General features: G+C 45.1%; 1 protein-coding gene across 1 annotated transcript in view; it reads right to left on the bottom strand.

The window, feature by feature from the left end:
- Window positions 1–13,502, bottom strand: part of LOC132465591 (monocarboxylate transporter 8-like) — a 31,348-nt gene extending 17,846 nt beyond the window's left edge. The window contains exon 1 of the mRNA XM_060062289.1: window positions 12,559–13,502. Coding sequence (XP_059918272.1) covers window positions 12,559–12,994 — 436 coding nt within the window. The 5' untranslated portion in view covers window positions 12,995–13,502. The remainder of the gene's footprint in view (window positions 1–12,558) is intronic.

The raw sequence follows: 13,502 nt of genomic DNA, 5'->3' as shown, positions 1-13,502 counted from the left end.
ATTAAGCCTAGGCCGACATATATATCAGTCCTAAATCCTGAGCGCACGATCGGGAGGTGGAAGTTGCGCTTTAGATGCCTTCACAAGTCCAGCGGAGGGCTCCAGTTTTCGCCGGCCAAGTCATGCGCTGTGATATGTGTGACAGCTATGTTGCACAACATTGCAGCTAAGGGGGTAGCTTTGGTTGAACCGGAGGACATTGAGGACGATGACGACGAGGAAGATCGGTGTGAGGACGGCCTCCCTCATAACTACGTGGCTGGTTTTCATGCACGTCGAAGAGTGATTGAGACTTTTTTTTAACCCCCTCCAACCTCCCACATGTCACTAAACATTCCCGTCAACGTGACCAATCCCCACCATATCCCAGCCTTTTGCCTGCTCCTTTGCATTTTTTTAAATATTTTTATAATTAATATTTTTATTATTTTATTATTTTATTTTATTTTTACAATATTTTAGGCTACGTTTTATGAGTAGCCTATGTCAGTCTGCACAAATCCCCCCCACTTTCTCTCACACATTTTAAGTGCCCTGCCTGCTCAAACATTTCCTGGACTGTCTCTCTCAAACTAAGAACATAATGGCCCACATTAGGCTCAGACGCACGTGATACACCATTACCAATGTGTTATAATAAAACGCATCCAATACTAAGAATGTCCGCTGGTTACGCCACTGAGGCTATAGTAGGCTAACGAGGCTCTTAGCGTCCTACGAGTACCCTGGAGCACTCGTTAGCTACGAGGGTTTTCAAGACGTTCGTTACCAAAGATGCTTTCGGGAAACGGTGTGAAAACTGTACGATGCTCGTACGACCCACTCTGCGATCCACTTAGGCTAAAGATGCTTTCGGGAAACGGGGCCCTGATTTAAACATCAAGCAAGTGTCAACGAAAGGGGAGAAGGCCTACACACGATCTTTTAAAAATAACTGGTACCACAGAAAAACCTGGCTAGCCGGCTGTGATGTAGCCAATGCTCTTTTTTGCTACCCCTGCCTTCTCTTCCACCCAGAAAACAACACGGCAGACGGTACAGCGTGGACAATAAAAGGGGTAACGGATTTATGCAACATCTGTCTGACAAAGTTAAAAAGCACGAGAAGGCAAAAAAACACATGGACAGCTGTCTGAAGTTTTCAGCTTTAGGGAGAGTGAACATTGCTACACAGCTGGATGAGGGGTATCGGCTAGCAGTGCTTCGTCACAACGATGAGGTGAGCAAGAACCGCCACATACTCAATCGGCTCATCCAGTGTGTGAAGTTTTGCGGCATTTTTTAGCTAGCTTTGCGAGGCAGAGACGAAACCGAGGGCTCCGCCAACCCTGGTATTTTTCGGGGCCTTGTCGATTTTGTGGCACAGTTGGATGAGGTGTTTGATGAGCACCTGAAAACGGCAAGTGTCTTCAAGGGCACATCCAAGACGATTCAAAACGAACTGCTGGGGTGTATGCTGGGTGTGGTGAAGGAACGGATTGTCTCCGATACATCGACGGCAAGTATGCAGTGCATGAACGTTTTTTTGAGTTTCTTCCCCTCACCGAGTCAACGGCGACCTCTATAGCGAATGTGATCCTGGAGCGACTGAACAGTCTGTTTTCCGACGACGAGAGAGAGAAACTAATCGCTCAAGCGTATGATGGTGCCAGTGTGATGAGGGGAGAGAGGGCTGGTGTGCAGCAAAAGGTGCGTGAACACTTCAAAAATGCACATTATGTGCATTGTTACGCACACCAACTGAACCTGATCATGCAGCAAGCCACATCCAACATAAGCAAAGTGAAGGTTTTTTTCTCTGAGCTGAGTGGGATTTCGAGTTTTTTTTCCCGTTCACCCAAGAGGACCAGCATTCTCGATCAGGTCGTCGCCCGGAGACTGCCGAGGGCTTCAGCTACAAGATGGAATTTCAACAGCAGGATCGTCAACACTGTCAGTGAGAATCGAGCCGACCTCATTGGATGTTTCGAAACCATCAAGACATCATTTGACCAACCAACAGTGAGAGAGGCATCTGGGTTCATCCGAATGCTGCAAGATGAAGACTTCGTTTTTTTCTTGAGCATTTTTCACAACATCATGCCCCATGTGGACATCCTGTACCAGCAACTCCAGCAGAAGGACATCGATGCAGTACTCATCCAGCGGGCCCTCCAGAGGTTCACAAGCAGTGTGCAGGCCATAAGGTAAGATTATAAGAATATATTGATAACTATGTTGTACCAATAATGATTAATTAAATTATGCCAATAATGATTAATTAAATGTAGCCTCTGTGGTGGAGTCTAGTTTGTTGAAATGACTGCACTAGCTTAAAGTCCTTTGCAAAATTAAAGAAAAGTTGACTCACTCACTCACTCACTCACTCACTCACTCACTCACTCACTCACTCACTCACTCACTCACTCACTCACTCACTCACTCACTCACTCACTCACTCACTCACTCACTCACACTCTCTCTCACACCGTCTTTCTCTCAGTAACAATATCAAGCTCTTTTCACCTGTTGTGTATTTTGTCAGATTTTGTATTAAACAAAGCAGTGTTAAGGTTGCTTTTTTCAATTGCAGTATAACATTGCCATGCTTGAATATTTCAGTGTGAGGTTAGTGAGTCATGTTTTCTTTTAGAGTAGACCTTGTTCAGCAAATTGCTTATCACATGTACCTCATTTAGTTTCCCTTTAAATGCCTCCTCAGTTTCTTTGCCAGTGCTCAGTCTTGGGATTGTCACCTGCAGATCACTTGACTTGTAAATTGATGTTTCTCTTGTACTCTGTTGTCTTTTTGGACTCTGAATGTTTACACCTTGCTAAGACTGTGACCTTTTTTTATTTTTGAGAAGAAGCTTACTTGTGGATGTTGGATATTCTTTGATATTTTTCCATTGGATCTTCTGTGTTGGATTTTTGTATTGTGACTTTTTACTGCTACCTACTGAGCATTTTGAACTGTGGCAAAATATTTTGGACATCCTTCTTTTTGTATCTTGCTGGTCTACCATCGTGCCTTTGTTCAAGCACCTTTTTGACTCAGTAAAACATTTGAACTTGACTTCCCTTGTCTGCCTCTCTGCAATTGAGTCTCTCCTTTGGTCTTTTGGTAAACTGTCAGCCTGCTTAATTGATATCCGATACCTGAATTTATATGCACTAACAAGTTAGGGAAATGGTCTTGCTACCTAGACAAATATACCTCAGTCCTATGGACTTTTATGGTACTTATGGACATAACGGGGGGAAATTGCACCACCTGAAATGTCAGGAGCCGCCACTGGAATGGAGAGGAACTGATGATGTACAAACAACCAGAAGAACAAAAGTTTGAGGACAGCCCATAGTGTATTTGTAGTAATTGTTTTCAGTGCAACCTCATCCGTGTTTACATTCTTCAAGTGTTCTTCTATATGTATGTGTTTTATTATATAAATTGACAAATATTTGCAAACTAACTTGAACCTTACTATGTTGATGGTTATAGCAATGAAACCTCAAATAACTTGCTTGTAAAGAATTTCTATGTTAATTTCGTTTTTTTTTACACACACAGTTTGTATTATGAATATCGTGTGTGTGTGTGTGTGTGTGTGTGTGTGTGTGTGTGTGTGTGTGTGTGTGTGTGTGTGTGTGTGTGTGCCTGCACCAGTGCGTCTGGGCACAGTGGTACTGTGGGTTCTAAACCGCCTGACCCCAATAAACCTGAATCCTTGAAACATGCAACCATAGCCCTGGGGCTGCCATCGGAGGGTTTATACCAGGCGATAATACCATTCTGATGCCAAAGTCCTGGAGATGGCTAACCAACTGTGATAGTAATGATTAAAGAGTTACGCTCTTGGTCCTGCCATGGTCTCGCTTCTCAAACCTGCCTCTGGTGTAATCTAATCTGGTGAGTTTAATATAAAAAGTAATCTTCCATCATTGAAACAACGATGGAGTTCAGACGTCAAGCTGTATGTATGTTTTATGTAGAAATTTTACCCCCCCGCTTTGTTCAATCATTTGAACAAAGCCGAGCTCCCCCCGCTAGAGCTGCGGGAGCTGCCGCCGAAGCTCTAGCGGCAGTCCGGCAGGGCCAGCGGGGGAGCTTCGCCGGCAGTCCGGCAGCTCAGCTCCGGGAGTACAATCGGCTTTCTCCACCATGTCGCGGTTCAATCTGAACCTGAGAGTCAAAGCCAAGGTTCCTTCCCCCAATTCTTCTCAACCACTGCCTAGATAACCCCAACTTCGAGGCTTTACTTGTTGTGGAAGTATCAGAGTCGTCCCTAACCCTTCATGATATCATCCGAGGTGCACATAGCTTTTGGCCGTGATATTACATATCATATAGATACCTATATATTATTATTATTATTATAAAATTATATTATATTATACAGATATAGAGCCCCGTGAGTCCGCAAACGTAAACAATCACTTCTCCTCCATGCTGGGGTTCACTCTGACAGCTCATTGGTCAATGGGCAGAAGCTCATTTGCATTAACGCTATGGACACATTCTGAAGGGATTGACCCGGGGATTCGACCGGACGCGTTACGGCAACGTTACGGCTGCAGCACGTCTTGGCCGCGACTTTGCCCTGCTTGCATTTCCACCGGGCGCGTTACGGCAGCGCAACGCTGCCTTGCGAGCCAGCCGTATTCACGCGAGATCACGAGATCCCACGATAATCCTAAACCTAATGTACTCACCTTCCACTCCCAAAACTACTGCAATTAAATGCCAGGCTTTGTCCTTTCTGACATTGTTCTTATAAAAAGGATGATTTGAGACCCTTTGATTGATTGACTGCTGACCTGGTGCCACCGGTCATGACGTAATAATGTTGGTGTTTTATTTATTGTGTTTTATTTTGAAAATTGACCGGATGCTCTATGGCTTTTACTTTTTCACTTCCTGCCCTGCTCGATCTGCTCTGTTGAAATTGACGCGGTTCAGCAACGGCTTGCGGCAAAAATAGAAATGCTACGGAATGATAGCGCTGCGGCACGGCGAGCCGCTCCTGGGACGTTGCTGAGACGTTCCGCAGCCGCGCCCGGTGGAAATGGTCTCATTGATTAGAGTGGATCCTGTTTGTGATATACATGGACAGGATATCGAGGCGTAGTCGTGGTGGGGAGGGGTTGCAGTTCGGTGGTCTGAGGATCTCGTCACTGCTTTTTGCAGATGATGTGGTCCTCATTGGATCATCGGCCTGTGACCTTCAGCACTCACTGGATCGGCTGGCGGCCGAGTGTGAAGCGGCTGGGATGAGGATCAGCACCGCTAAATCTGAGGCCATGACTCTTAGCAGGAAACCGATGGATTGCTTACTCCGAGTAGGAAATGAGTCCTTAGCCCAAGTGAAGGAGTTCAAGTACCTCGGGGTCTTGTTCGCGAGTGAGGGTACTAATGCCGCTTTTCCACCGCACATGTAGCTCGACTCGACACGACTCGACACGACACGACTCGACACGGTAGCAGCACGGGTGCTTTTCCACCGCAAAAAGTACCTCCTGGACGTGGGCGGGGTCGGCTGCGCGAAAGGGCAGTGACGTATTTGTGTACGCGACGCAAACAACACATACGCAACCCACACATGGACAGAACCCACATAACAACAATGGAGGACATCGATCACATTACTATTATTAGCTGGCATGTTGAAGAAGTTGGAGAAGTGGAACATGTTGGCTGCGGCGCTGCTATGGATGTTACCAGCATGGTTGCCATGTCGCTCTCGTGACTTCGTCACACTCTCTGGCCAATCAGTCGCCGGCCGTCTGCCGACGTCACCTTTTAGCATCGGCTCAGCTCGCTTGGAACCTAGAGCGAGTAGGTACTAGAAAAAGCAGCCACTTCAGGTACCGGATACCATGGTACCGCGGTGGAAACGCAAAAAATGCGAGCTGAGTCGAGTCGTGTCGAGTCGTGTCGAGCTGGTACCATGCAGTGGAAAAGCGGCATAAGTATGGAGCGTGAGATTGGCCGGAGAATCGGAGCAGCGGGGGCGGTATTGCGTTCGCTTTACCGCACCGTTGTAACGAAAAGAGAGCTGAGCCGCAAGGCAAAGCTCTCGATCTACCGGTCGATCTTCGTTCCTATCCTCACCTATGGTCATGAGGGCTGGGTGATGACCGAAAGGACGAGATCGCGGGTACAAGCGGCCGAGATGAGTTTTCTCAGAAGGGTGGCTGGCGTCTCCCTTAGGGATAGGGTGAGAAGCTCAGCCATCCGTGAGGAACTCGGATTAGAGACGCTGCTCCTTTACTTAGAAAGGAGTCAGCTGAGGTGGTTCGGGCATCTGGTAAGGATGCCCACTGGGCGCCTTCCTTGGGAGGTGTTTCAGGCACGTCCAGTGGGGAGGAGACCTCGGGGAAGACCCAGGACTAGGTGGAGAGATTATATCTCAACACTGGCCTGGGAACGCCTCGGGATCCCCCCGTCAGAGTTGGTCAATGTGGCCCGGGAAAGGGAAGTCTGGGGCCCCCTGCTTGAGCTGCTCCCCCCGCGACCCGACCCCGGATAAGCGGACGAAAATGAGATGAGATGAGATAATAATAAAAAAAAAAAATGTTTTTTTTTTTTTTAAAAAAAAAAAAAGTTTTTTTTTTTTTTTGCCTGCTGCAACATTCTGTTCGCCAGAGAGGGATACTTTTTGTAATTTTAAAATATTTAATTTATCTTCAGTGTATATTGGCCAATCTGATTTGTCTTGACATGATTGCGATTCAGCCTACGCATAGCATGCGTGCAAACTTACAGCCAGGCACAAGAACTCCTTCTAATTCAAGAGCAGCTTTTCCTTTAATGACATAGAAAGGAAAGATTAGAAATAAAATAAAACTGAAACCTATTTTTTGCATGCTATATTGTGTATAATGCAAGCTGCATTGATTATTGCATTGTTCATAGAAAGTCATATTTGTGACAAAAGCTTTCTCTCTTATGAAATATTAGATAAGTTAATTCATCTGTTGATGTCTTTAATGATCATCACAAAAGTAACGAGTAACAAACCCAGATGTATATATTTTTGAAAATCACGAATGGAAATGTACATAAAAATAATTGTTACATCGATTATCGCTTCAGAATCGAATCGTTGACCTCATAATCGGAATCTAATCGAATCATGAGGTGCCAAGAGATTCCCACCCCTACAAAACACCATAAGTCTCCTTTAAAAAAAGGAATCATGTGTGAGGATACGTAACTCGCATCAAAGCCTTAAAAGCCCCTGGCTTCCATTCTGATCGTTGGCTGGGAGGGCCAACTTGAGGCTGAATAGGGTCCTTCAGGTGTACACTCACACTGGCCCTTTGAATGCAGGTCAGACAATGAGAGGAATAATCCACCAATATAACGTACATTAAACGCCATGTGTCTCCTCCAGCCATTGCCCCTGCCTGCTGGCCTGGGATCAAAGCAGGTACTTTGTTCAAGGGATTACCTGATGTGTACCTAATAACTACCTTTATGATGACTACCTTAGATCACAGCATGATTAACCCTGATGGTTAACGGAACTACACACTATACGAACAAACTCATCACGAGTTTGAATCGTGATGAGTTGGAATCGTCTCAAGTTCAACCCATCATCCACCGGGTTGTATAGCAGAGTTGCCATGATATTATGGGATACATTACTATTGTTCATGTGTAGCATGTATTATTATCCATAAAGGTAATTGGAATGACCACATCCAAACTCAAGAGAGAAACGTTGTAATACAATGCTGCATAGAGCATACCACAATATTTTGTTACATATGATATTACGATCACTGTATTACATCACAGACACTGCATCAATCACTCCCGCCGTTGCACAGCACTTTGTGACGCTAGAGCTGATGTTTCACCATCAGGGCTTTGCACAGCCATGCTCCTGCTGTCCGGCCTACTCCTCGTTCACCTCCTCATCCTGGCTGGGGTTATCTCACCCCTCTCCTCACCCGCTCTCTCCCTCTCACTCGTCTGTCTCTTACTGGCCAGAGAGCAGAGCGGGATGAAGATTGCAAAAAGGATCATGAAAAGTTAATCATACACTCTCTTTCAAAAAGACATGAATCATTGATGGAGCTCCCTGTGAATCTCCAGGCTGGAGCCGGTTCCACGACAACAGCAGCAGAGGCCCGGAGACGAGGCAAGCATCTCCCCCCAGCACGGAGCACGCCAGGGTTCAATCAGCAGTCAATCCTCTGAGGGTTAAACCGCCTTTAAATATAAATCCAGGGCAATGTTTTATACATGCTGCCATGATCGGATTATAATCCATACTAGAAAGGCCTTTTCATCTCAGACCTCCCCCCATATGAATCAATAGAAGCTATTATATGAAATGGTCTGCATGACATAGGTAAACCTGCATGGGTTAGTGGTTGGGGTCTTTGATATAATTATACTTTGTTGCGACCCATGTCTTGAAATAGCTGATAGCTTCATATTATTGAATATCCTAATATTGTAAAGTGATAAGAATGCACTTGCACATACTCAGAAGTTAGATAGCAACATTTTTGAGGAGTGATCAATATTATTGTGATGCAGGTTAAGAATGACATGTGGATTACTGCAATGCAAGGAAGACTGAAAGGGACCCTGAACTCAAACCATTGAACCGTCACCGCAAAAAACTTTAATGCTAAAATATGCTTTGATACAAAGTGATTTGAACTGGCTTCTGAAGAAGTGAACAGTGAGTGAGAAGAAAGCTTTCCTACCCATGCTATAAAAGTAGGCAAAAGCAGTTCTCTGTAATGTTCAACATAGTTTAAAGAACACTTTAGATTTATATTTTAGATTAAATACAGACCCACATAAAACACTGTTCATGTGTTTGTGCCTACTTTGTTGAAAAGTGGTTATGACTGCTGCTAATACGGTCATAGAGTCCATTCAAATTTCATGGTGTGTAATTGGTTGAGGCAGCAAATGAAGCTCAGCAATGATCTGGGTTCAAGTTCGGCCTGAGGACATCGTCACATGTTCCCGTTCCCTCCATGCAGCAAAATAAATTATGTGGTTTTCTTTCCAAAAACATCCGGCCATATTTTAAACAAAACAAATTATGCACATTTCAAGCCATTTCTAGGAAACATCTAGAACAAACACATTTTCCTACAACCTTCAGCCCTTGTTATCTGTGAGAAACCGTTGTGAGAAAATGATTAATGCACTCTGTTCGCATCTTCAATAAAAGAAAACCGTTAAAGGACAATTCCGGTATTTTGAACATTGAGTCCCCTTTCTGGTTTGTCTAGGATCAAGAGTTGTTAACACGGAAATTTTGAATATTGGTCCTGTCTAAAGTACTTGGCTAATTTCGAATCGCCCCTGCCTGCTTCACAATGGCTGGCTATGGGCTTTCACAAACACCCCCTAACGTTCGATTTCAGAAATGAAACCTCATTGAGTGGTTAGTGGTGTCCGTTGATGTTCCTCATCAAGTATCGCAGCGAAATACAGTTTCTGTCGTGTTTTATTTGGCATATTGTAAATGAAACGGAAACCGGACCAGAACCGAAAATGGAAAGGGGGGGTGGTTGTAGTCTTTTCTCAGAACCGAGCAAAAAGACTACAACCACCCCCCTTTCCGTTTCTGTTTCCGGTCCGGTTTCCGTTTCATTTACAAAATGCCGATTTACAAAATGCCAAATAAAACACGACAGAACTGTATTTCGCTACGATACTCAATACGGAACATCAACGAACACCACTAACCACTCGATGAGTTTCACATTTCTGAAAACGAAGGTTATGGGGTGTTTGTGAATGCCCATAGCCAGACATTGTGAAGCAGGCAGGGGCAATTCGAAATTAGCCAAATACTGGAGACAGGACCAATCTTCAAAATTTCCTCTATTTCATCCTAGACAAACCGGAAAGGGGGCTAAATGTTCAAAATACCGGAATTGTCCTTTAAGTAGGAAGGACGACAGTGCCCAGACATGTTAAGTCCCTCCACATAGGAGCGATGTGAATGGCCTCCCCCACAAGATACCCCCGAGGGGTGGAACACCAGAAGGGAATGCAGAAGTACTGGAACAGTACAGCAACACATGATTCAAGGCTCGGAAGTCTTTAATGAAAGCTTTGGGTACAGGTCGCTTTTTATGAACATCATTCTCCTAAGGTCGACACAATTGTACAACATGGTACGTTTAAAGGAGGCTATTGTATCGGTTGACGTAGGAGTACTTAACAGAGGTGAGCAGGGAGGGCAACTTTCTGCCTACAAAAAACAGCAAATATATACTTTGTTACTACCATATTACGTCAATGGTGTAACAGGGCCAAAGCAAAAGCTAATGTGTTTACTTAAGCTTAGCACTGTGCCTAGCAACCTGCTTGAGATAGTGCTATGCTTAGGTATTGCGTGTAATTGTAAACACAACCTGCAAGAAACAGTTAGGACGCACTTCCCAAGACTGGCATTGTATAATATTCCTACTAAAGTCCACACCTGTTCTGTTCTGCTTTAACCCGACCCCCTGTCCGATAAAGGGGTTCATATGTTGCTTAAGTTTCATCAACTCTTACTTAATCATTTCAATCCTATATCTTTGTAATATCGATGCATACGCCATACAGTGTTTCCCACAGACCAAGGACCAATGTGTGGTGCGGGGGGGGGGGGGGGGGGGGGGGCACTCACTGACGTCTGCGACACGGCGACGCGGCCGTCAGTGAGTGTGCATGTAACTCCGCGTTTACATGCGGACACATCTGATTTGCATAGATGTGGAAGAACAGCTCAATCGGAATAGAAAAGTATCATATATACGCCTCAATCGGTTTGGAATAGAATTCTATGCGGAATAGAATAGGTGGTGTAGTCCGCTATAAATACTTATTCCGATTAGTTTGGGGTTTAACTTGGAGCAGCTGCAGTAGTTCGCAATTGGTCCACTCCGTCTGTACTTTAATGCACACCGAACCTTACCGCTGTCAAGGAAATTGGATTTATTGCCTGATTCACGTCTTTGTTATTATCACTCCGTAGTAGTTTCAGTAGTCGGTAACTTAACAACCCCAGCGTGTCCGGTTGCTAAGCGACGGGTGACATCGGTGGGTTCATGTGTTAGCATCGTCGTTCTCGCTCCGTGTGTGTGTGTGTGTGTGTGTGTGTGTGTGTGAGAATGACAGGGGGAACGAGTGCTATGCAGAGATGAATGGACGGAACGATTTTTAGATTTCCAAATCGCGTTATAAAAAAAAAAAAAGGACAGAATCAATTCGTGGCGCTCGATGTTGATCCCATACACAGCCACACAATGGTCTATGTATGGGAAACACTGCCATAGCTCTCCAGGATGTTTATGTCATCCCCCTATTATGGGACACAAAATATTCTCCCAGGTTGCAGTAGCTGCCAAATCTGCACATATTTCTATGGAGCCAAAGATTGCAGGGTAATATGCTTGATCGTATTATCATTTATACACATACGTATAGACACACATATATATATAATATATAACATAATAACCCATTATACACACTAGATCACAATAAAGGAACAATAATTCAAACTTCTATTAGGATGAAACCAAATTCAAACTATAGGTTAAATACGTTAAAATGTAATAAATGTGAATAAAGAAATGTATTGAAAACCTAGGATATCAGACCTAAACGTTACAATCCAAACACATTGGAAACCCGTATCTCAGATCTATTCAAATGTAGACCCAGCTAAAGGGCCTTCTCAGCTCTACCATTTTATGTTGAAACAATTGAAAGACAATCTAGTATTTGTTGTCGCCCGCCTTCACTATGAAAGAGTGAGAGGGACACACAGACACAGACACAGTGCTGCAGCTGGTAAACACTTGATGGATTAATCCTCGACAGATTGGCCCTGAAGATTGAGGGCAAGGAGGCAAGCATAAGGAGACCACCAGTCAGGGAATGTGCTGCTGTTTGTGCTTCCATTGTTTTAGTTTGTTTTTTTAACTGGTGGTCAGTAGGCCACAATAAGTGTCTGTCACTAACTGTTACAGGCTGGAGTCCACGAGACGGGCAGTTGCTCCTATATGGCCACTGCTGTTGTACTATATGAAATGTAGTATATAGTTGTAGATTCTGATGAAATAATTGAACATACATCGGATGTGTAAACAATGTATGAATAATATCTGTTATGGTAGAAAAAGTTCTGCCCTGCTGAAGAAGTATGGGAAGAAATATAACATCGCATAGCCCTAACTCTGACATGAATGTCTCTGGGAGACGAAAGAGTATAAAAGCGATGGTAAAAACCAAAATACTCAACAATTTGTTAAAACAACCTCTGTACGTTATACTAAAACCAACTACTTGAAACGAGGCTATCGTAGCACACGTCTCAATGTTAAGGTTAGTCCAAATATGGTAGTGCAATGGCTCAAGCACTGCCATGTTGACAGGGTCTATGTAAGCTATAGGCCTATGCAGACACACGTGAGTGTCATACAGGCCTGTCTTGTATACGACATGCATGGCATTTATGTACACGTTTCATGCAGCAACACCTGCTGCATGACACGTCTCGGCTGTTCCTAAAGCCTTAGCAGCAGCAGCCTACTCACCCACTTTGAACTGCGACCTTTGGTCATTGGGGTCGGCGTGTTCCTCCATCAGCATCATGTTGAGGATGCCAAAGGAGTTTTGAATCCCGAAGATTGAACCATTGCACCAAGTGGCGGCAAACACCACTATCCACCCGAAGCCCCCGTCGGGCGGAACGAAGTCTACCCTGGCTCCCGGGGACCGGGCGTCGCGACAGGGGGACCCGGGCGGTGTGCATACGGTATCTATCAGATGCACGGTGCTCTCCTCTGGCGCGACGTTGCATTCACTCTTCGCCGTCTTTGTGCCGTCCTCGACCGGGCGACTGCTGTCCGGGTCGTGAGCAGCACAGCTACCTTTATTCTGCTCCATCTCCGCCGGGTCTACCGGCGTCTGCTCGCTCCGAAAGTCCCCGTTGGATGGATCTCCTTGCTGTTCCTCCCCGTGGACCCCCATGCTGTCTGGCTGCTCCGGTGGATGAGCTTACTGTGGGCACTGGGCGCACGCGTGGGCCTACAGGCAACGATCAGTGGTGTAAACACATGGATGTCCAGATCCAGATTCGAATGACAGCTTTGGGTTTTGTGTCCAGATCGGCTAGACAGCGTGCCCTTTCCTGTCAGACACCCGACTACTACGTCCCCTTCCTCCTGGTCCCAATTTGAGCTTCAACTTCCAGAGCACCAAGGGAAAATGTGTCATTCTAACCAGTTCGCTGGTGCACAACGAGATGGATTGACAAGTACCACCTACTTGTCATTAAACTCTCATTTGCAGAAACGAAACACCTACTTTTGGCGTCATTGCTCCATTGCGACAAGTAGAATGCATGATGAACCTGCGAACGCTGCGCTCCAACTCCTTCCAATACCGTTCTCGCGATGCAGGAACCAGACGTCCCGCTGTGACGAGAGTATCGTGGACGGCTCCTCCTCCTCTTTCATCACATATTATATCATATATT

The sequence above is a fragment of the Gadus macrocephalus genome, chromosome 10, assembly GCF_031168955.1.
Source record: "Gadus macrocephalus chromosome 10, ASM3116895v1".
NCBI classification, from domain to species: Eukaryota; Metazoa; Chordata; class Actinopteri; order Gadiformes; family Gadidae; genus Gadus; species Gadus macrocephalus.
Note: the sequence above shows the minus strand (reverse complement) of the source record. Positions and strands in the feature narration are given on the sequence as shown.